The following is a 23,188-nucleotide window of genomic DNA, read 5'->3' as shown; positions in this document are numbered from 1 at the left end:
TAGTACAACTCTGTTCTACTGAGATGAAATCAAATTTTACTGCTTGGATCTCTGATTCTGAACCAATGGGCTATCTGCAATTTCTAGCATTTACTCCTGTCAGTGATTTTCCTGCCTTTGCCCACACCTTCCATAACTTACTTAGGGCAACAATCTTGTGCCTACAGTTCCTTTGTGTCTGAACCTATGAATAAATACGGAAAACTGGGAAAGAGGGTGAGAGTGAGTTGTAGTTATCTCAAAGAGCAACACCCCTGCAATAGAACACTGGATTCAGAGTTTTCTGGTTAAAAGAGATAACATATCTAAGACATCCTATCTCTGATACAGGGTAATAACAAAGCTGTCCTATCTTTTATCAAGTGTCCTTTGTTTCCTGAGCAACTGAATTCTACTGGCTGTCTAGTTAATTCTTCCATATTCAAGCAGTAAAGCTGTTTACCAGTTTGAATTTCAAGTGTTGTGTGTTTCCACCTTTTTCTATGGCTTCCTTGACTTTGAGGGAGTCAAGAAATGTTGTTCCAGAGATGATAAGCCAGTTTCGATTCAAAGCAAATTTTAAGAAAATGTTTTGAAGTCAGTGAAAATGCAAAGTTGAACATACGAGTTCAAGCACATTAAAATGCAGAGAAAAAAAGCCTAGAATGAAACGGGATGAATTTTCTCCTTTAATCTTGTATATATTTAAAATGACTATGCATTTTTTTTTATGCATTATATGTATAGTAGAAAAAGAAAATGTACTTTAATTTTAAATATATAAGAATTTCCTAAGGATCACCTTTTAAAGCAAATGATTTAGTGGGAGTTAGGGAAAACTATAAATGTTGTGTGGCATTATTTGGGTTACTTACAGGATTTTCTTCCCAGCAGTACTTATTTGGTTTAAAGTTTAAGCTTTGATTAAAGCTCTTAACTAAATAAAATTATAAGGTTTCTCTTCTGTGGTTATTGTGAAGATATGAATTTTGATCAAGTCTCCTATAATACTTATGGTATCTATCAGGTTTCTCTCCTGTGTGGACTCTTTGATGAATTCGAAGAGCTGAGCTATGACTGAAACCCTTACCACATTTAGCACATTGGTAAGGTTTTTCTCCTGTATGGACTCGTTGATGAATGTGAAGATTTGAGCTATGACTAAAGCCCTTTCCACAGTCAACACATTTATAGGGTTTTTCTCCTGTGTGGACTCTCTGATGAATGAGAAGATGTGAACGTTGACTGAATCCTTTACCACACTCTTCACATTTATAGGGTTTCTCTCCAGTATGTACTCTTTGATGAGTGTGAAGCTTTGAACTTTTGCTGAAACCCTTACCACATTCATGACAAATATAGGGTTTTTCCCCTGTATGGACTCTCTGATGAATACGAAGATCTGAGCTGTGACTGAAGTCCTTTCCACAGTCATCGCATTTATACGGCTTCTCTCCTGTATGTACTCTCTGATGAATTTGAAGATTTGAGCGCTGGGTAAAGCCCTTACCACAGTCATCGCATTTATAGGACTTCTCTCCTGTGTGGACTAACTGATGAATTCGAAGATTTGAGCTCTGACTGAAGTCCTTTCCACATTCAGCACACTTATATGGTTTCTCTCCTGTGTGGACTCTCTGATGAACATGAAGTACTGAACTCCGACTAAAACTCTTGCCACACTGATCACACTTAAAAGGTTTATCTCCTATGTGAAGTCTCTGGTGAATGTGAAGTAATGAATTTCTACTGAGGTCCTTATCACACTCAAATTTATAGAGTTTCTCTTCTGTGTGGACTCTTCGATGACTGTGAAGACTAAGGATCTGATGGAAGCTCTTACCACACACATGACATATGTGAGGTACCTCCTCTGTGTGGACTGTCTGATGAAAGTGAACACCTGAGCTCTGACTAAAGTGACTGTCAATGTCATCACATCTGTACAGATGCTTACCTACGTGGATTCTTGGATGTCTACACAGGTCTGATCTCTGAGAGAAGCATGCTGTGCTGATGGAGCATTGATAGAGCTTTTCTCCAAATGGATTTCTCTTGTGAAGAACACACTGTGAGCTCCAGTAATAAATTTCTTTACATTTATTACATCCACAGTATTTTTCTTCCACAGATTCTTTCAGCAGGTCATTTTGGTGTATCTCACCAATGAACTCTGGAAGGGTTTCTTCTATTGGGACATATGAACGATGAACTATGAGCTTCTGTTCTTTTTCCACAGAGGGATTTTTCCTGGATATGGCAACATGGTATCTGTCTCCTTGAAAACCATGCAATTCAATTGCGTAAATTTCTTTCCCATAGTCTTGAGTGTTTTTTGTTTCTAAGGACTGCCACGGTATAAACTTTTTATACTTAAAGTTCCTGGGACTTCTGCCTTCAAAAGTCAGTTCATAGGTTCCATATCTTGGTACTTGTGTAGAGAATATTAACCACTCTTGGCAGTGGGAAAGGTCTTGCTGCATTAGGTCCTTGGAATCTACCTCCTGAACAGTTTCCACATAGTTCTGATTTTCATATACCCAAGTGCTGGCATTCCTCCAGCCTTTCCAGCAAGAAAGACTGTCATGTTCTAAATATCTGAATCTTTGTTCTTGGGGATTGTAGCTCTCATTCCACTGTCCTAGAAGAATAAGCAGATAATCCAGTGATGAGATGAAGGCTGTGTTTAAAAATTTCCAAGTATCTCAATAAATGACCTCCAGAATTATAGGAAGAGTTTAACCTTTTATTTGAGCAGGGAAACAATCTGCATTATTTGTCCTTCATGATTTTTCATTTTGCATGTCTGAGACTAAGAAAACTGACTTTTAGACTATAAAAGATTAACATCCAATTGTACCATGCTCCAATTTTTTTTGGTGGATTCTCAAAAACAGAATGGACAGAAAATAATGGGAACTATCCCCCAAAGTTTTGTGAGCTCAATGAAGGTACCCCATTGCTGTCAAGCCGATTCTGACAATAACAACCCTACAGAACAGAGCAGAACTGCCCCTTAGGGTTTCCAAGGAGTGGCTGGTGGATTCGAACTGCTGACCTTTTGATTAACAGCTGCAGCACTTAACCACTGTGCCCCCAGGGCTCCCTCAATGAAGGTAGGGGTAATATAATTTATCTTTGTATCTCCACATACCAAGACATTACAGTGATCCTTGTTTTGAAAGAGGAAATGCACACAGAACAATGAAATTAGCAATTATCAAAAATTAACTGTGATAAAAACTGGTTGAAAAGGACAAGAATATGTGTACTGAATATATGTGGGGGTAGGAAAGAATGGTCATGACTTTGGTTGCTCTATTTGGGTCTAAAATTCATTTATTTTTCTATTCATTTATGTATTCATTCATTCCACAAGTGTATCTTGAGTACCTATTATTTACCAGGCACTGTTCAAAAATTTTTTTAAAGAATAGGAAACCCTGGTGGCACAGTAGTTAAGACCTACGGCTGCTAACCAAAAAGTCGGCAGTTTGAATCCACCAGGCACCCCTTAAAAACTCTATGGGTCAATTCTACTCTGTCCTATAGGGTCGCTATGAGTCAAAATCAACTCAACAGCAATGGGTTTGGTTTTTTGGTTTTGGTTCAAAAATAAGAGTAAGGGTGACTGTTTTATGAAAATAGCCATAAAGACTGAAATTTAATTACATTGCTCTATATGGGGCATTATTAGCAGAAATAAAATATTATTTGTACTTTTTGTCTTCTAGAATAGCACGGTAGATTGTGCGCAGTAATGGCTGCATTAACTCTCTACCTTTATCTATACCTTTGGGTGTTCCCCCTCCAAACTGACTCTGGGCTATGCAACATGCTTTGGTCACTGGAACATCAGCAAAAGTGATACAAGCCAGAGACTTGAAAATTGCCTGCATACTGGGGCCTTACCCTCTCTCTGCTTTTGAAAATCCTGTGACAGCCCTCATGTAAATGAGCTGTGGCCTGCTTGAAAAGGGACATATGGCCAGCATATCTCCATCATCCCCACTAACACTAAAACAACTGCCATACATGTACGTTAGGCATCCAGCCCCATCTTAGACCACATAGCCCCAGTCATGCCACTCCACGACAGAACCACCATCCAGCCAATTAGAATTATGAAAAATAATAAAGATTGTTGTTTTAAGCCCTTAAGTTTGGAACAGGTTGTTATACAGCAAAAACTAATTTGTACAAATAATGTGAAGAGAAAACAAATCTAGGACTACACAAAACTGGCTCTGTCTGGAGATCTGTCCTTTAAGTGTAAACCAGAAAATGACTAAAAACAATAAATACAGGTACCTATTAATTACACAGTCCAGGTGTCTTGGAAGATGTCTATGTCACCTGATTTAAGACACATTTTTAAGACTATTTCCCCCACAACCCTCAAGACCAAAATATTCAGATATAAAACCAAAATACTCAACAACACTGGTTCAAACAGAAACAGTCTATTTGTTAAGAGCTGGGACAACTTTACCTACTGACATGACATTTGTGTAGTTCTCCCACATGACCTCTCTGTAGAGCTTCTTTTCAGAAGAATTCAAGAATTTCCACTCCTCCCAAGTAAAAATAACAGTCACATCTTCAAATGTTACTGCCATCTGGTCAAACATCAGGCTTTCCAGAAAGAAGAAATCTAAGTGAGAAGATGAACAAAGAAAAATACACTCAGCAAGTAACACAAGTGGCAAACCAAATAGAAAAAAAACTAATAAGGAAAAAGAACAAAAAAGTAAGGGCAGAAATAATAGTACTCAAACAGATGAATAATGTATCCAGTCCTTGAACACAATCACCATCATAAGAAATATTTATATAGCATGTCTGTTAACCACTGAGTAAGTGCTTCCATATAATATTTCAATTAATCCTCATAGCAATCTTGTGCTGTAAATACTATTACCCCTTTTCACAAATTAGTAAACAGTGATTGAAAGAGATTAAGTAAATTCCTAAGATTACAGACCTAGAAGATAGCAGAGGTAGGATATAGACCCAAGTGTGCATACTTTGGACCAAAACTATTTGCTAATTATAACAATGTTTCTCAATATTGTTTATATTAGTATTTCATGATTTATCATTTTAGGCCTGTCTTATTTATGGTAGTTTTAAAATATGTCCACAAATTATTTGATATTCTTCTCTTTATGCGGTGGATCCATTTCCCCACGCCTTGAATGACAGCTGGACTTAGCGACTGACTTCTGACAAACAGAAAAAAAAAAAAATGAAAGAGAAGTAATTGTTGTGGAACTTTGGCGACTGGGTCATAAAAGGCACTGATGCTTCTTCCTGTCTCTCTTTCTCTTGGGGGAAGCTAGCTGCCATTTCCTGAGGACACTTAGGCAGCCCTGTGAAGAGATACATGTGGCCAGGAAGTGGCACCTGCTACCAATGTTGCTGATGTTGTTGGGTGCTGTTGCATCCTTTCTGACTCATAGCCACCCTGTGTACAACAGTACGAAACACTGCCTAGTCCTGCACCATCCTCACAATCGCTGTTACTCTTGAACCCACTGTTTTAGCCACTGTGTCAATCCATCTCATTGAGGGTCTTCCTCTTTTGCACTGACCCTCTACCAAGCATGATGTCCTTCTCCAGGGACGGATTCCTCCTGAAAACATTGTCCAAAGTATGTGAGACAAAGTCTTGCCATACTTATTTCTAAGGAGCATTCTGGTTGTACTTCTCCCAAGACAGATTTGTTAGTTCTCTTGGAAATCCATGATATATTCAATATTCTTTGCCAACACCATAATTCAAAGACATCAATTCTTTGGTCATCCTTATTCACTGTCCAGCTTTTGCATGCATATGAGGAAACTGAAAATACCATGGCTTGGGTCAGGCGCACCTTAGTCTTCAAGGTAACATCTTTGCTTTTTTACACTTTAAAGAGGTTCTTTTGTAGCAGATTTGCCCAATGCAATGAGTCGTTTGATTTCCTGACTGCTGCTTCCATGGGTGTTGACTGTAGATCCAAGTAAAATAAAATCCTTGACAACTTCAATCTTCTGTTTATCATGATGTTGCTTATTGGTCCAACTGTGAGGGTTTCTGTTTTCTTTATGTTGAGGTGTAATCCTTACTAAAGGCTATAGTCTTTGATTTTCATCCCCCACGTGTCTGCCAGTTTGTCATACTGTGGAGGCCTGCATGTTGCTGGGATACTGGAAGCTTTGCCACTGGTATTCAAATAAATACCAGCAATGTCACCCATGATGGACAGGTTTCAGCTAAGCTTCCAGACTAAGACAAACTAGGAAGAGGGACCTGGTGGTCTACTTCTGAAAAAAAAATTAGCCAGTGAAAACATTCTACCAATAGTCAGTGAGAAATGAGGTATCCTGCCAAAAGTCACGCAAGGGAACTGTCTTAGAAGTGGATCCTCCGGCCCCAGTGAAGCCTTCAGATGACTGTCCCTGCCAGCAGCTTGACTGACTGCAACCTCATGAAAGACCCTGAGCCAGAAAAAGCCAACTATACTGATCTCAGATTCCTGGTCCATAACAACTATGTGAGATAACAAATGTTTGTCACTTTAAGCTGCTAAATTTTGGGATAACTGCAACAATAGATAACCAACATATTACAATTTTAAGTGTTGCATAGTACTTCATTTTATGATGTTACAGTTTTAACTGCTTGCATACTGACTGATACGAAGACTCTTTCCAGCTGTTTGACTATCACAATACACCAGCAGACAATTTTCTTAAATATATTATTGAGCATTCAGGTAAATATTTCTAGAAGGCAAATTTCCTGAAGTGAAATGCCCAGGCATGTGCATTTCAATTTACCAAAAAATACTATGAAATGTCCCACCAAAATACTTTTAAAAACATGTTGCAAACATTTTTCTCCACTAAAAAAAAATACAGGAAATCTATATTCAAAATTAATAGGTATAATAACTCTATACAGAAAAAAGAATTAAACAATAAAATGACAAGTAAGTCTATTAGTAGTGAAAAGAATGCTAACAGTGAGCTTTAAAATGTAGTGCAATTAATGCTTTTATAAAGACACACCCCAAACCATTGAATTCTGACAGATTAAAAATGAAAGGACAGCCGAAGCTGTAACAGAAAAACATGGACAAAAATAAAGTAGGTTTTGCAATATTAATATCAGACAAGTCAAAATCTAAGGGAACAGTATTACACTGTATAAACAGAGTCATTTTGTTTTATGAAAAATAGACCTTTGTACACCATCACCCAAACTGATCATAATTTTAACATATATCCTTCAAGACTTTAAGCACTACCATGGAAAATTTCAAACATTCACCAGAGTAAAGAGAAAAGCATGAGGTCCCATGTAATCATTCAACAATTATCAACATTTTGCCTATTATGTTTCAACCCTGCCTTCCCCATGATTATTGTTGTTTTTGTTACCATTATTATTACTGGTTATTATTACTGGTTAGAGTATTTTAAAGCAAATCCCAGGAATAATATCATTTCACTTATAATTATTTCATAAATATTTCAGTATATATCTTTCATCAACTGATAGGGACTTTAAAGAACATAATTGTGTACCAAAATTGATAATACTTACTTAATATCACTAAGAGTCCCTGGGTGGCAAATACTGTTAAGTGCTTGACTACTAACCAAAACACTGGCAGTTTGAACCCACTCAGAGAAGCCTCATAAGACAGCTTCTGAAAGGTGACAGCCTTGAAAACTCCATGGAGTACAGCTCTACTCTGACACACATGGGGCTGCATGAGTCAGAACTGATGCCAGGGCAACTAACAACATCATCATCATCTAACACCCACTTCAAATTAAATGTTTCTGATTGTCATAAAAATATTCTTTACAGTTCATTGGTCTGAATAAGGATCTAAGAAAGGTCCACAAATTATATTTGGTTATTGTTATGTTTCTTAAATCTCTCTCGTTCTGTAACAGTCCCCTCCTACCCATCTGTCCCCCTCCCCGTTTTAAAGGAACCCAGTTAAAGGAACCCAGTCATTTATCTTGTAGAACACTGATGCTCAAACTTTGGTGAGCATCAGAATCACCTGGAGAACTTGTTAAACGTTTCCTGGATCCTGTCTACAGCTATTCTAATATTAAGATTCTACAGTTCTAAAAAGCTTACAAGCGATGCTGATGCTGCTGGTCTGCTGCTGGGACCACACCTGGACTTGCGCTGCCGTAGAACATCTCATATCAATGATTGGGCTAACTGTTTGCTTGTGGGGTGCTAACTGATCTTTATTCCATTCCTGTTTGCTGGTTCTTTTGTTCCACAGGCCTACTTTGATTAAGGTTCATTCTTTTTTTTTCTGACAAGAACACTTGCTATGTACTTCCTGTTGCAACATTTCAGGAAGCACATAATGTCTAGTTTGGCCCACTTATAGAGTTGTTAAAATGATCAATAGGTTCAGGTGATATCAGCCCAATGCCTCCATTATAACGTTCCCCATCAATCTTTCCCTAAAAACCTTAGCAGCAAATGATGATCATTTCCTAAATCTGTCATTTCATTGGGAATTGCAAATTGGTTTTCTAATTCTATCATTCCTTGTGCATATACAAGCTATAATTCTTCTATAATGAAGAATTTTTCATCACAAATTTGCTGGTTATCCAAAAAAATGTAGCCCAAATGAAACAGGCAGAATAAATGCTTCATTATCCTTCATGACCTAGTCCCTTTTAAAAATCAGCTTTCATGGTAATGACATGGGGTGAAGCAACCACCAATTATGACCAATGAAATCTGTATAGTTTTGCTTTTTAGCACTTTTATGACCTAATCCTTTTTTACATATTTGATGTGTTTCAGTCACACTGTAGATATTTTTCTTTTAGACGTTCAAAACTGCCCCATTTTGGACTAGTGGGAGTCCCATCAGGTTGGCTCCCATTCTTGTGACATGACCGTTTAAGTCTTTGAGAACTTTCTTGCTTTCTGGCACAACAAATGTCCTGTGTTCATTCTCGCTGCATTTCTTGCATGAGAGGGAATCAGTTTCTCCAAGGAGTTTGATAACTAATATTTCATCATCTTTTCCTTCTCTCTCTTTTGTATATAAATGAGCCTCCCCACCCCCCCAACAATTATATAAACTTGATATTCTTTTTATCTTCCCATCTATGAACATAGTTACTCCAATTATTAAAGTTTTTTTTAAGGTTCTTTTCAAAAATGGTCTGTAAAAATCATTCTCTATAAATTTGGAGTTTTGATTCCTTCTTGTAATTTTGACATGCTTTGCTGAATACACATTTGAAACACATTCTTAGGTACATAAAAGTTCATAATTAATATATCTCACTGATGGATCATTGCCATTATGTAACCATTACTTAACCTTTTTAGTGGCGTTAATTTGCGTAGGTCTTTAGCAGCATAGAGCAGAATTTTCTTTTTCATCAAATCTGTATGACTCAGTGTCTTTATAGGTAAGTTTTGTTCATTTTCATTTATTGTGGTTACTGGTAGATTTGAACTTATTTCTAAAGTCATGGTTTTTTTTTTTTATTTTAAAAAAGTCTCCACTATCCTTTCCTGTCTTCTCTTTGATTGACAGAATTTTATTAATTACTTCCCACTTCCATTTTTTTCCTCTGATTTTAATTTAACATATATATTTCTTTCTTTTAAAAGTCTAAATATTTTAAACAAACGCACTTACCTCTCTATTTTTCTAACAAGTCAATTAAGAAGAGAAACAAATCCAGGAAAAGCTTCATGAGATATGATAAGGAAATGCGATCAAATATCTTGGGAAAGTTTATTGTTATAACAAAGAAAAAACCTTTAGAAAAAAAAAAGGAGAAAGCATTATCTATAGCCACTTTTAACTACAATTTTTGAAAATACAAACATGATGAAGGGGAGATTGAAAAAAGAGACATAAAGGTGTGCTAAAGAGTCTCCTTATTAAAGAAATGAACTAGATATTAAAAAGTTTAAGAAATCAATAGAAGCAATAAAAATTAATGTGGGTTTCAAATTAAGAGCAACCATCCTATTACCATAAAAACCAAAATAGAATCTATAAAAACCAAACAAAACAGAAGATAATCTGTTCCAAAAGAAAGCAGAAAGTGAGGAAAAATAAATAAATAATAAGGTGGCAAAAATAACATAACTGTAATTATAATACATGGTAATGGCTTAATCTCAACAATTAAAAGATAGATTCTTATATTCAAAAATAAGACTCAACAACATGTGGTCTGCAAAAGATACATTTAAGGGAAAAATACATAGGAAATAAAAGGATAGAAAAAGACATACCACACAAATAGGAACCAAAAGGAAGTTGAAATGGCAAGCTTAACTTCAGTTGAGATAAAATGTATGGCAAAAAGATCACAAGGAACAAAAAATGTATGATTTCTTAAATATCTGTAGTTGAACAATAATAGCACAAAAATATATCCAACATAAGCAAACTGCATCCACAAGTAGTTTCAAAATATATCAAGTAATAACTGTGACAGGTACAAGGAGAAATATGTATTCCATCAATTGTAATTAGAGACATTAATATGCTGCTTTCAGAAAATGACAGATCAAGCAAACCAAAAAAAGCATTAATATGAAGGCTGACCGTTACCCAGTGAAGAAAACAACAACAACAAAAAAAAACCAAACCCACTGCCATTGAGTCAATTCTAACTCATAGCGACCCTACAGGTCAGAGTAGATCTGCCCCACAGGGTTTCCAAGGAGCGCCTGATGGATTCAAACTGCTGACCTTTTGGTTAACAGCCTTAGCGCTTAACCACTACGCCACCAGGGTTTCCACCCAATGAAGAAGCTTGGGTTGTTTCATCTGTGTTGAACTCTATATAGCCAAAACACAAAACATCATTTTCATGCATACACAGTACTGAAAAAAGTTAGAGCTGTTGTAACAGTCCATAAAAAAGACTCAGTAAATTCCAAAGAATCAAGATTGTACAAAATACATTATCTAGTTATAATGCAATAAAATTAGAAACTAGTAACAATTACAAAAAAAAAAAAAAAAAAAGGCTTCTGGGATCCAGGTAACATAGCATTAAAAAGCCCTTGCGTTAAAAAGGAAAATATAATGATGAGAAAAATCTGAACTTACTAATAGTAATTACACATCAAAATTTGTCAGACTCAGATAAAAAAGTTCTTAGAGGAAAATTTTTAAAGGAAACAAGACTGGCTAGAAATAAACTAAGCATTCAGCCCAGAAAGTTAGAAACAAACAATCCTCCTCAAAAACAGAGCAAGCCAAAGAACAAAGCTGAAAGTCAAAGATGTAAAAGACAAATTAATGACTGATAAAATATATAAAGCCAGAAGATGCTTTTAAAAAAGTTAATACAGATCTCTGCCAAGACTTATTTTTTAAAAAAGGAAGATGATTATAATAAAAAAAATTGGAGAAAATGAGAAAATAACTACAGACACAAGAGTTTAAAGATCACATGAGGGTGTAATAAACTACCATGTTTTTACGCAAATAATGCACGCCTTCTGCATTTGTTTGCCAACCATACCCTTCCCCGACAAGGTATTTTCATAAGCCCCACTACACCAATGTTTTTTTTACATGTTGCTGTAAAAAAATAAGCATAGCATGCTTATGGAAATACCTTACAGGGAGAGGGCGCAGTTGGCAAACAAATGTAGAAGGTGCACATTATTTGCATAAAAATACAGTATATGCACATAAAGTTGGAAACCTATACAGGGGGACAAATTCCTAGTAAAGTATAAAATGCCAATATAAAATGTCAAAACAGATTAAAGAATAATAGAAAATTATATGTACCAGTAAGTATTAAAAAAAACAGAAATCATACCCAAGATTCTTCCTCCCTCCCTGAAAAGCCAAAGCGTTTAAAGGTGACTTCCAGCAAATACTCAGGTAATAGTTAACTACTATCAGAATCAAATTGTTTTAGAAAACAGAAGAAGAGTAAAAATTGCCAGGTCATTTTATGTGGCTAGTGTAATCTTGATTGCAAAATCAGATAAGGACAATACAAAAAAAAATTATAGGCATGTAAGTAAATTTCATAAATATGCAAAAGTCTAAATATTACCTAACTGAATAGAGTGATTTATTAAAAATAAGCATCATGATCAAGCATGGTTTATTCCAGAAATGCAAGGATGGTTCAAGATGGAATAAGTCTATTAATATAATTCATCATGTTAAAAGACTACAAAAAGCACTAAACTAGACTGTAGACAAAGAATTATCTTAGGTGAAGGGAAGGACAACACACAGTACAGGGGAAGTCAACACAACTGGACTAAACCAAAAGCTAAGAAGTTTCCTGGACACAACCAAACACGTTGAGGGAGAGTTAATGGGGGTAAGGGTCTGGAGACGATGGTTTCAGGTGATATTTAGGTCAACTGCCATAACAAAGTTTATTAAGAAAATCTAATGCATTCCACTTTGGTGAGTCGTATCTGGGGTCTTAAAAGCTGGTGAGCGGCCATCTAAGATGTATCAATTGGTCCCAACCTACCTGGAGCAAAGGCTAACAAAGAACACCAAAGACACAAGGAAAATGTTAGCCCAAGAGACAAAAAGGGCCACATAAACCAGAGATTACATCCAGAAGAACTAGATGGTGTTCGGCTACCACCAATGACTGCCCTGACAGGGAACACGAGAGAGACCCTGACAGAGCAAGAGCAAAGTGGGAGCAGAACTCAAATTCAAGTAAAAAGACCAGACTTAATGGTCTGAGACTGGAGGAACCCCAGAAAACATGGCACCTCGACCCTCCTTTAACCGAGAACTAAAACCATTCCTGAAGCCAACTCTTACAGACAAAGATTAGGCTGGACTATTAAGACATAAAATGATACTCGTGAAGAATGTGCTTCTTAGTTCAAGTAGATAAATGAGACTAAATGGGCAGCACCTGTCTGGAGGTGAGATGGAAGGCAGAAAGGAATAGAAGCTGGCTGAATGGACACAGGAAATCCAGAGTGGAGAGGGAGTGTGCTGTCACATCTTAGGGATAGCAGCTAGGGTCACATAACAATGTGTGTATAATTTTTATATGAGAAACTAACTTGAGCTGTAAACTTTCACCTAAAGCACAATAAAAACATTTTTTTAATTAAAAAAAAAAAAACTACAGAAGAAAACCACGATTATCTCAACTGATACAGAAAAATCATGTGATAAAGTACGTAAAGTTTAACACCTATATAAACCAAACCAAACCCATTGCCGTCGAGTTGATTCTGACACGTATCAACCCTACAGGACAGAGCAGAACTGTCCCATAGGGTTTCCAACGAGTGGCTAGTGGATTTAAATTGCCGACCTTTTGGTTAGCAGCCAAGCTCTTAACCACTGAGCCACCTGGGCTCCTTTTAACTTCTAGTTTGCTAAAAGTTTTTTAAAGTCCATTTCTATATTGGTAAAGGTTATATATTAAGAACCTATATCAAACATTAAGCTTAATGGAGAAACTTTTATACATATATGTATATAGTTGTTAGGTGCCGTCAAGTCGGTTCTGACTCATAGCAACCCTATGTACAACAGAACAAAACGATGACTGGTCCTGCACCATCCTCACAATCATTGTTAATGCTTCAGCCCATTGTTGCAGCCACTGTGTCAATCCATATCATTGAGTGTCTTCCACATTTTTGCTCGCCCTCTACTTTACGAAGCATGATGTCGTTCTCCAGCGACTGCTCCAGATAACATGTCCAAAGTACATAAGTAGTCTTGACATTCTTGCTTCTAAGGAGCATACTGGTTGTACTTCTTCCAAGACAGATTTGTTCATTCTTTTGGCAGTCCACAGTATATTCAATATTCTTCGCCAATACCATAATTCAAAGGCATCAATTCTTCTTCGGTCTTCCTTATTCATTGTCCAGCTTTCACATGTACATGAGGCGAATGAAAACCCCATGGCTTAGGTCAGGTGCACCTTAGTCTTCAAGGTGACATCTTTGCTTTACAACACTTTTTAAAGAGGTCTTTTGCAGCAAATTTTTTCCAATGTAATGCGCCCTTTGATTTCTTGACTGCAGCTTCCACAATCAACAGCCATGAAAGCAGCAGTCAAGAAATCAAAAGACACATTGCATTGGGTAAATCTGCTGCAAAGGACCTCTTCAAAGTGTTGAAGAGCAAAGATGTCACCCTGAAGACTAAGGTGCACCTGACCCAAGCCATGGTATTTTCAATCGCATCACATGCACGTGAAAGCTGGACAATGAATAAGGAAGACTGAAGAAGAATTGATGCCTTTGAATTGTGGTGTTGGCAAAGAATATTGAATATACCATGGACTGCCAAAAGGACAAACAAATCTGTCTTGGAAGAAGTGTGGCCAGAATGCTACTTAAAGGCAAAGATGGTGAGACTGCGTCTTATATACTTTGGACGTGTTGTCAGGAGGGATCAATCCCTGGAGAAGGACATCATGCTTGGCAGAGTACAGGGTCAGTGGAAAAGAGGAAGACCCTCAAGGAGGTGGACAGACACAGTGGCTGCAACAATGAGCTCAAGCATAACAACGATTGTAAGGATGGCACAGGACTGGGTAGTGTTTCGTTCTGTTGTGCACAGGGTCACTATGAGTTGGAACCGACTCGACGGTACCTAACAACAACAACAAGCTTCCATGGAGTTGACTGTAAATCCAAGTAAAATGAAATTCTTGACAACTTCAATCTTTTCTCCATTTATCATGATGTTGGTCATTGGTCCAGTTGTGAGGATTTTTGTTTTATGTTGAGGTGTAATCCATACTGAAGGCTGCATGTGGTCTTTGATCTTCATCAGTAAGTGCTTCACTTTCAGCGAGCAAGGTTGTGTCATCTGCATAACACAGGTTGTTCATGAGTCTTACTCCAAACCTGATGCCCCATTCTTGTTCACAAAGTCCAGCTTCTCAGATTATTTGCTCAGCATACAGACTGAATAAGTATGGTGAAAGGATACAACCTTGACACACACCTTTCCTGATTAAACCACACAGTATCCCATTGTTCTGTTTGAACAACTGACTCATGATCTATGTACAGGTTCCTCATGAGCACAATTAAGTATTCTGGAATTTCCATTCCTCGCAATGTTTTCCATAATTTGTGATGATCTGCACAGTCAAATGCCTTTGCATAGTCAAGAAAACACCAGTAAACATCTTTCTGGTATTCTCTGATTTCTGCCAAGATCCATCTGACATTAGCAATGATGTCCCTGGTTCTGTTCCTTCCATTCCATGTCCTCTTCTGAATCCAGCTTGTATTTCTGGCACTTCTCTGTCAATACACTGCTGCAGGTACTTCTGAATGATCTTCAGCAAAATTTTACTTACGTGTGGTATTAATATTGTTTGATAATTTCCAGCATCACAGCAACACACAAGCCTCCACAATACGACAAACTGACAGATGCACGGGATATATATACATATATACGTATTTTTTTTAATATACGTATATATGTACACATACAAACACATATATATATAGTCTCTAAGATAGTAACAGAAGACTACTATAACTGCCATTTTCAACATTGTACTAGAGGTCCTGGTAAATAGAATAAAAGAAAAAGAAATAAGAAGTGTAAGAATTAGAAGAATAAACATAAAATAAAATGTCATTATTTGCATATGTTATGGACATCTATGGAGTACACAGATAAATCATAAACTAATAAGTGTATTCAGCAAAATCACTAGATAGAGTAAAGCAACGGCATAATTTTATCAGCAATTAACTACTAGAAAAACAAGATACCAATCACAATAGTAAAAAAAAAGTCTTAACCAAGAATACAAAGAAATGTTTGAAGAAAAGTTTCACACTTCAATAAAGGAGATTATATGAATAAAAGAAAAAACATGTTTCCATGCTCTTCAATAAAACAAAACCAAACCCATTGCCATCGAGTCGATTCTGACTCACAGCAATCCTACAGGACAGAGTAGATCTGCCCCACAGGGTTTCCAAGGAGCGCCTGGTGGATATGAACTGCCAACCTTTTGGTTAGGGGCCGTAGCTCTTAACCACTATGCCACCAGGATTTCCTGCTCTTAGATGGAATAACTTAAAGTCAATATATTCCCAACCAAATTTTTCATCTGGATTTTTTGAGGAACACAATACATTTTTTTCCCTAAAATGTACTTGGTAGGGAAAACAGTTCATAAAGACTTAAATAAACTAAGTGGGAAGACTTGCCCCTATCAGATATTGATTGACATGCACTACCAAGCTACAGTAATAAAATCAAAACACACAAATAAACAAGTAGTACAGAGGGCTCAGAGACTAACTCATCTACTTCTTTATAAATGAAAACATACCAGTAATAAATTTTCAAAGAACAGATTATCTGATGCTTTTAAATTGTTCCAAGGCATATAGAAAAACTGCCAAGCATTTTTAAGAAGGCAGGAAACACTGAGACAGCAAAAGTCAGAAAACTATAGACCTATATTACTAATGAATATTGATATAAACTTTTCTAAGTCCAATGAAATCCAGGGACATACCTGTATTCATGATCTATTGTCACATAACTAATTACTCCAAAACTTAGTGGCTTACAAACAACAATAATTACCCATTATTTCTTGTGGTTTCTCTGGGTCAGGAATTCAGAAGTGCCTTGGCTGGGCAGTTCCACCTTGGACATCTCATGAGATTGTGATCACCTGTCAGCTACTACTGGACTGGGGCTGGAGGATTCACTTCCAGCATGGCTCACTCACATGGCTGACAGGTTGGTGCTGACTGTTGATGGGAAGTCTCTGTTTCTCTCCACATGGTCCTTTCATGGGATCTGGGTTACCTCTCAACATGATCGCAAGTTTCCCAAAAGAGAGAGGCAAGCAAAAGCTGCATCCTTTTTATTACTTAGTGTGGTGCAGTGAATTATTTAATATGGCCCTTCTAGCCATGCATGGTCTGTGACTTCCATAAAGTGACTGGGTGAGACTATGCAAAAAAAGGTGTTTATGGCCCACCAAGGAAATTGGACAGCCTGCTACGAATGCAAATAAGGAATATGGAACCCCTGTGGTGGCGGAACCATTCAAATAAGGTGTCTGGAACCTAATGAGGGGATTGGTCAGTTTTGCCATCCCACTAGGCCTAAAAGAGAGCCAATTCCAGAGCAGGGAGGAGACCTCTCTACGACCAAGAAGAAGAGCCAGGAACAGAATGCATCCTTCGGACCCAGGGTCCCTGTGCTGAGAAACTCCTAGACCCAGGAGGCAAACAGAACTGAAATCACCAGAGACGGTGAGAAGTGCTGGCAAGCTTGGCAGACTCTAGCAGCAGACAAGTGGTAGCAGCAGAACCAGGACACCTACATAGGATGGTATGTTGGGCTTTCCAACCCACTGATTTAGGCGGCTACAGGGATGTGCAGAACCATGGTGCGAGAGCACTGACCACCTTCAGGCCAAAGCTTACTGGTGGAGTGGGGTGCCTCCAGGTACTTCCTGATGGAGCTAAAGAGCTTTGTAACACTTGACTGAGCAGGGCAGAGGTCAGGCCCGAGTGGGTGCCAAAAGCCAGGAGAAGGCCTGTCCTGGATGGGCCGAGAGGAGGCCTGTCATGAGAGGGCTGAGAGGAGCCTGTCCTGAGGGGGCCGAGAAGAGCCTCTCTTTGGGAGGGGTTGACAGGAGTCTGTCCTAAGGGGGCCAAGAGGAGCCTTCCATGGCCAAGAGGAGCTGAGGGAACTGGCCTGCATTGAAGAAACTGGCCTGCACTGAAGAAGAGAGACTATGCCTACATGCTTCCTGATCCTGATCCTGAGTTGTAGCCTGTTCATCCTGATCCCAAGCTGTAACTTGTCACTTCCATAATAAACCCCATAACTGTGAGTATAATCTGTGAGTTCTGTGTGGCCACTGCAACGAGCTATTGAACCCAGCAGAGTGCCGTGGAAGGAATGGCAGGTGTCAGAACTGGTAAAAGTTTGGAGACAGGAGGTATGCCTGACCTCTACCTCACAGGAATCAGCCTTGGGCTGATGCTGTTGATGATGATTTTCTACCCACCACCCCCTCCCCCCAAAGACAGATGAGGTCTGATGCCACTGAGCCATTTTTTACACTTAGCCTCAGAAGTCACACAGCATCACTTCTGGTGTACTCCACTAGTTGAGGCAATCACAAGTCCCAGCCATATTTGAGAGAAGGGGACACGGACTCCACCTTTTGATGGGAGGAGTGTCAGTCACACTGTAAGAAGAACATGAAGGACAGGATCAATTATTAAGTGTGGCCATTGTTGGAAAAATTCAATCTGCTACAATACTAAAGCATATAATAGCATGGTGAAGGGAAGGCCTATTCCAGAAGGTAAAAGAAAGTTCAAAATAGAAAACAACTATAAGTCTTCATATGAATATTAAGGAAGAAAGTCAAAATAATTATTTTGATGCCCAAAAAGGTATTTATTAAAATTCAACATGTACCTTTCATTTAAAACTACAAGCAAAGCAATTTAGCAAAATAAGAATAAAGACATGCAAACATATGCCAAACCCAAAGGTAAAACATTAAAGGTATTCCCATTAAAACCAGAGATCTGACTGCAAATTCACTATTTTTAAATCACTTACTTGATAGCACTGGCCAATGCAATTAGACAAAATTATCTGGAAAGGTTACAACTATGTATCTAGGACACTCAAGAAAATCAAATAAAAACTATTAGCAATTATGAGCAAACTCAATATCCCAGGAATTTCACTTTTAGGTTTGTACCTGAGAGAAACGTACACACGTATACTAGAAGATATGTGTAAGAACACACTTTGAGCATAACTGCTAGAACAGTAAAAAACCAAAAACAAAAGGTCCAACAGTAGGATGGATAAGTAAATTGTTATTCATACCGTGAAACAGTACAGCCCAGTGAAAATGAACAACTACATGAAGCAACATGGATGCACTATAAAAAGCTAACATTATAAAGAAGCAAATCTCAGAAGAATACATACACAACCCAGTGATTCTGTTTATAATGTTCAAAAACAGACAAAAGTAAACATTATGAACAGTTACAGATACAAGTAATGAAAACTGTAAAAATTTGCTAAGAAATAATAAATACAACATTTAAGATTGTGATTTCCTCTCTAAGAAAAGAAGAGAATGAAACTGTGGGAGTACCAGAGGGCTTCTGAAAGTATTTGTGGTCTAGATGATGGGTGTTCTTATTGTTTTCATTTTTCAAATTGTACATTTATGTCCTCATATGTTTTTTGCATGTATATATCACAATAGAAAATTTCCAATTAATATTTGAAATTCAATTAAATATAGAAAGAGTCCAAACATATAAACAATAATCACTACATATTATTTTTAAATGATATTTAAAATAGCAATTAAAAAACCCTAAAAAAAATTTGCCCAAGACAGGAACCATTCCCAAAGCCAACTCTTCAGACGGAGATTGGACTGGACAATGGGATAGAAAATGATGCTGGTGAAGACTGAGCTTCTTGGATCAAGTAGACACATGAGACTATGTTGGTATCTCCTATCTGGAGGGGAGATGAGAGGGCAGAGGGGGTCAGAAGCTTGTAAGACGGACACAAAAACAAAGACTGGAGGGAGGAGTATGCTGTCACATTAGGGGGAGAGCAATTAGGAGTATATAGCAAGGTATATATAAATTTTTATATGAGAGACTGACTTGGTTTGTAAACTTTCACTTAAAGCACAATAAAATTTTTTTTAAAAATTCTTAGAATCTACTTAAAGTTTTAAAATTCTATAGAAAAGGCTTGAAAAAATAGGAACACACTGCTCAATCTTAGGTAGCAGAAATGAATACTATGATTTTGTTCTCACTAAACTTATCTATATTTTCAGTGGGTTCTCAATCAAAATACTAAAACGATTTTGGCAGAGGGGGTAGGTTATGGAAGGATCTGACAAACTGATCTTCAAGTGCTTTCTTTAGAAATATGAGAATTCTAAAAAGAGGAAGAATGAAAGGAGACTAACCCAACAACATAACAAAACTTACTGAAGACTCTGTAATTATAATACCATAGGTCAATACTGGAATAGAGAGAAAGATCAATAGATTCTGATTAGAGATTCAGAAAAGGACCCAAGTACAACTGCGAATTTTAAACATGAAAAAGATGACATCAAATTTTAGGGGGAAGAGAAGGATTATTTAATTAATGATGCTGGAACAACTGACTAGCCATTGGGGGAAAAAAATGAAGCTAGACTCCCTGCCTCAACTCGTATCTCACTGACTTGAAAGAGTTATATCAGATATGTATTATGTTTTAAAAAGCTAACATAATAGCATTAAACTGTGAGTTCTTTCTGTATGTCAAGCACTGTTCTAAGCTTCTTGCATGTATGATATTACTTAACCTTCTTAACAACCCTATGTAATAGGCTCCATTTTCCCACTTTTCAGATCAAAAACTGGTTAAGTACATCAACCAAGTTCACAGAACTAGGAAATAGTAAGGCATGAAACAAGCTTAGGTAGTAGGTCCAGAACCTGATAAACCAGGAGAAATATTTACAGCATATACAACCAATAGTTTATATCTTTTACATACAAAGAGTACCTACTATCAAATGTAAACAAAAAATTCAGTAGGAAAAAAAAGGTAATGTATGTCAAGAGGCAAGTCATCAAAGAAAGAATGCACATGGTCAATAAATGTCTGTAAAACTTATTCAACCTTAGGAAAGACTTTCTAGTTCTAGCTGCTGTCAAGTTGATTCCAATTCGAAAGATGCAAATCAAGGTAAAATTTTAAAAATCATACTCAATACTAACAAGGTAAGATCACACATAAAATGGTTATAGTTTATATAATATTTTCAAAAAGAACTTGGTAATATTTTTCAAAAACCTTAAAAATATATCTTTTGGCTCTGCCATCCCATTTCTCGGAGATATCTTAAGGAAATAAAAATATATGTAGTTAATGAATTATGTATAAGGACATTTATTAGAAGTACACTTATAATATCAAAATAGTAGAAAATACTTAAATCTTTCCCCAATAAAAGAAAATTTAAATCAAGCATGGTATATACCTAGAATGGAATACTATGTGGTCATTTAAAACTTATGCTACCAAAAAACACTTGGAAAAATGTTCTTTATGTATTAAATGAAAAAATATATATACATATAACAGCCATTGACTCACTCAAGAAATTAGGTATACGTGTATAGGTACACATGTATGCATACATTTTAGTGTTTGTATGGATTAGTGAGTATGCGTGTACATTAAGTACTAGACAAGACTATAAGTAAATCCACCCAAGTGTCATTAATGCCTAATCCTGGTTGATGTGAGGGGGACTTTGAGTGGTGCACAAGAATAAATAACCAGTTAAACATTAAAGCTGCTGTTGATGTTAGCTGCCATCAAGTCGATTCCAACTCATGGTGACCTCATGTGTGCAGAGCAGAGCTGCTCCATAGGGGTTTCAAGGCTGACAGAAGTAGATCACCAGTTCTTTCAGAAGCAGATCACCAGTTCTTTCAGAAGCAGATCACCAGTTCTTTCTTCCAAGGCACCTCTGGGTGGGTCTGAACCAGCAACCCTCCACAACATGGCCTCACTTCACTCATTCGCAAGTGGAATGCTCCCCTCAACTAGCCCAGTTTCCTTATTTGTCCCCTCAAATTCTGCCTGAGAATAAATGATGGTGTTCCTGTCTGGAGTGATGTGTCCTATCCATAATGCGTATTCAAATCTAAGTTCCTGTTCTTGTCTTTAAGTGCCACTTGTTCTGGTATTATTTAATGTGCCATAACTTCAGAAATTATTAACCATATGTGATTTAATTTCCCAAATGTTAAGAAAAGATTCTTACAGTTCTTTACCTCAGAGCACCAAGAACAGTACTAAGTATACAACAGACTTGAATGACTGACTGAATGAATGAGTAAATGCTGAGAAAAGATACCAGGTAGGAGACGGAGGCCTGCTGCATAGGAGGCCTGGAAGCCTCTCAGACAAGTGAAGAACACTTTCTATGCAGTTTGGTCCACTTGTCACCATTGCTTCTTCTGCTAATCCCCACTACCCACAGATAATTCATGGACATTTTATAAATGAGAAAAGACAATCTTACCTGTAATCACACTTCGAGGAAAACAGTATACATGTCTTCTTCCTTTGTGTTCCTCTTCTGGGGAAGAGTGGAGTGTTGAGAAAGCTGAGCTAGGGGAGAAGAAAGAAAAAATTCAAGACCTGGGCATGACTTGAACTTCTCAAACTCACTAAAATCTTCACATACTAATGGGGTGTGACTCCCAAATCTCCTGGATAGAAATTAGAAACAGCCTAAGAATATGACAGTTCCCTTTCAACGATCAGAAAAAAGGAGCTACGTATCAAAAGATACAACTCTAGTTTGGGCAGGAAAACATGGAATTTGATTTCACAGTTTAGTCCCTCAAGGAATGTAGATGCTCTCTATGTAACTCAACATATCTGAACCTCAAGGCTTTCCTAGTTTATTGGTATCAGTAAGAACAGAAATAATACCAACTCTTTTTTTAAAGGGTTCCTTTGCATTCTTAAAGTTTTTGAGTTTTTTTCTCAATCATTTTAAGTACAAAAATAATTCCATTGCCCTCTCCCACTTTTTACCATAAATACTGGAATTACAATCAGAGAGGTACTGGAACCTTAGAGAAAGACTCCAGGTCTAGGGCTCCCAGGACATGATCATGTTCTTAACCCTGCCTCCAACTGCTTGTAGGACTTTGAGAAAGACCAAATTTTTAGACCTCCTAGGCCCTGAGCTTCCTCACCTGTAAAATGGGGGCATGAGCCTTTGTCACCTCGGTCCTTTCTTGCTGATTACAGGCTCCTAGGAAAAAATGATAAGAAATTAGTTAAGAACCCTCTTTCTCCAGAGAGAAAAATGATTCATGCGTGTCCCAAGGGCAGGAAAGGTTTGGTTTTCTCCAACGCGCCACTGGCTGCCCTAGTTTGTGCCGACGAACAAATAATTCCCCAGTAGCGGGCTCTGCCCCTTTCACCGCAACCTATCTGCCCCGCCTCTGCTGCTGCAGCGAAGACGAGCGCGGCCTCAGCTCCGCATCCAGACCCCTGGCTTGAGCTCCGCCTGGACACCTCCCAAATCCGAACACCCCGGTCCAACGACCCCAGCCGCCTCTGCGCTCCCTTCACCT

At 37.6% G+C, this 23,188-nt stretch overlaps 1 protein-coding gene across 2 annotated transcripts; it reads right to left on the bottom strand.

Annotated features, from left to right (window-relative positions):
- Nucleotides 1-735: 735 nt before the first annotated feature.
- Nucleotides 736-22,701, bottom strand: ZNF214 (zinc finger protein 214). Of its 2 annotated transcripts, XM_023550895.2 has the most exons (3): nucleotides 22,120-22,701; nucleotides 4,472-4,633; nucleotides 736-2,620 (listed from the first exon to the last, which is right to left on the bottom strand). In XM_023550895.2, exons 2-3 carry the CDS (start codon nucleotides 4,608-4,610, stop codon nucleotides 927-929), a joined length of 1,833 nt encoding a protein of 610 aa, XP_023406663.2. In that variant the 5' UTR covers nucleotides 4,611-4,633; nucleotides 22,120-22,701; the 3' UTR covers nucleotides 736-926. The 2 variants fall into 2 exon arrangements, with proteins under 2 accessions (XP_023406663.2, XP_064144565.1); XM_064288495.1 differs by lacking the exon at nucleotides 22,120-22,701 and having other exon boundaries at nucleotides 4,472-4,807.
- Between the last annotated feature and the right edge of the window lie 487 nt (nucleotides 22,702-23,188).

Source organism: Loxodonta africana, chromosome 7 (genome assembly GCF_030014295.1).
Source record: "Loxodonta africana isolate mLoxAfr1 chromosome 7, mLoxAfr1.hap2, whole genome shotgun sequence".
NCBI classification, from domain to species: Eukaryota; Metazoa; Chordata; class Mammalia; order Proboscidea; family Elephantidae; genus Loxodonta; species Loxodonta africana.
The sequence above is the reverse complement of the archived record's forward strand: the minus strand, read 5'-3'. Positions and strand labels throughout refer to the sequence as shown.

Bases quoted from the DNA above. Each gene is read 5' to 3' on its own strand.
- ZNF214 (XM_023550895.2), bottom strand. From the start codon at position 4,610: ATGTTTGACCAGATGGCAGTAACATTTGAAGATGTGACTGTTATTTTT. The intron at 2,621-4,471 runs GTAAAGTTGTCC...TTATTCTTCTAG, and splicing joins CACAAATGTCATGTCAGTAG to GACAGTGGAATGAGAGCTAC.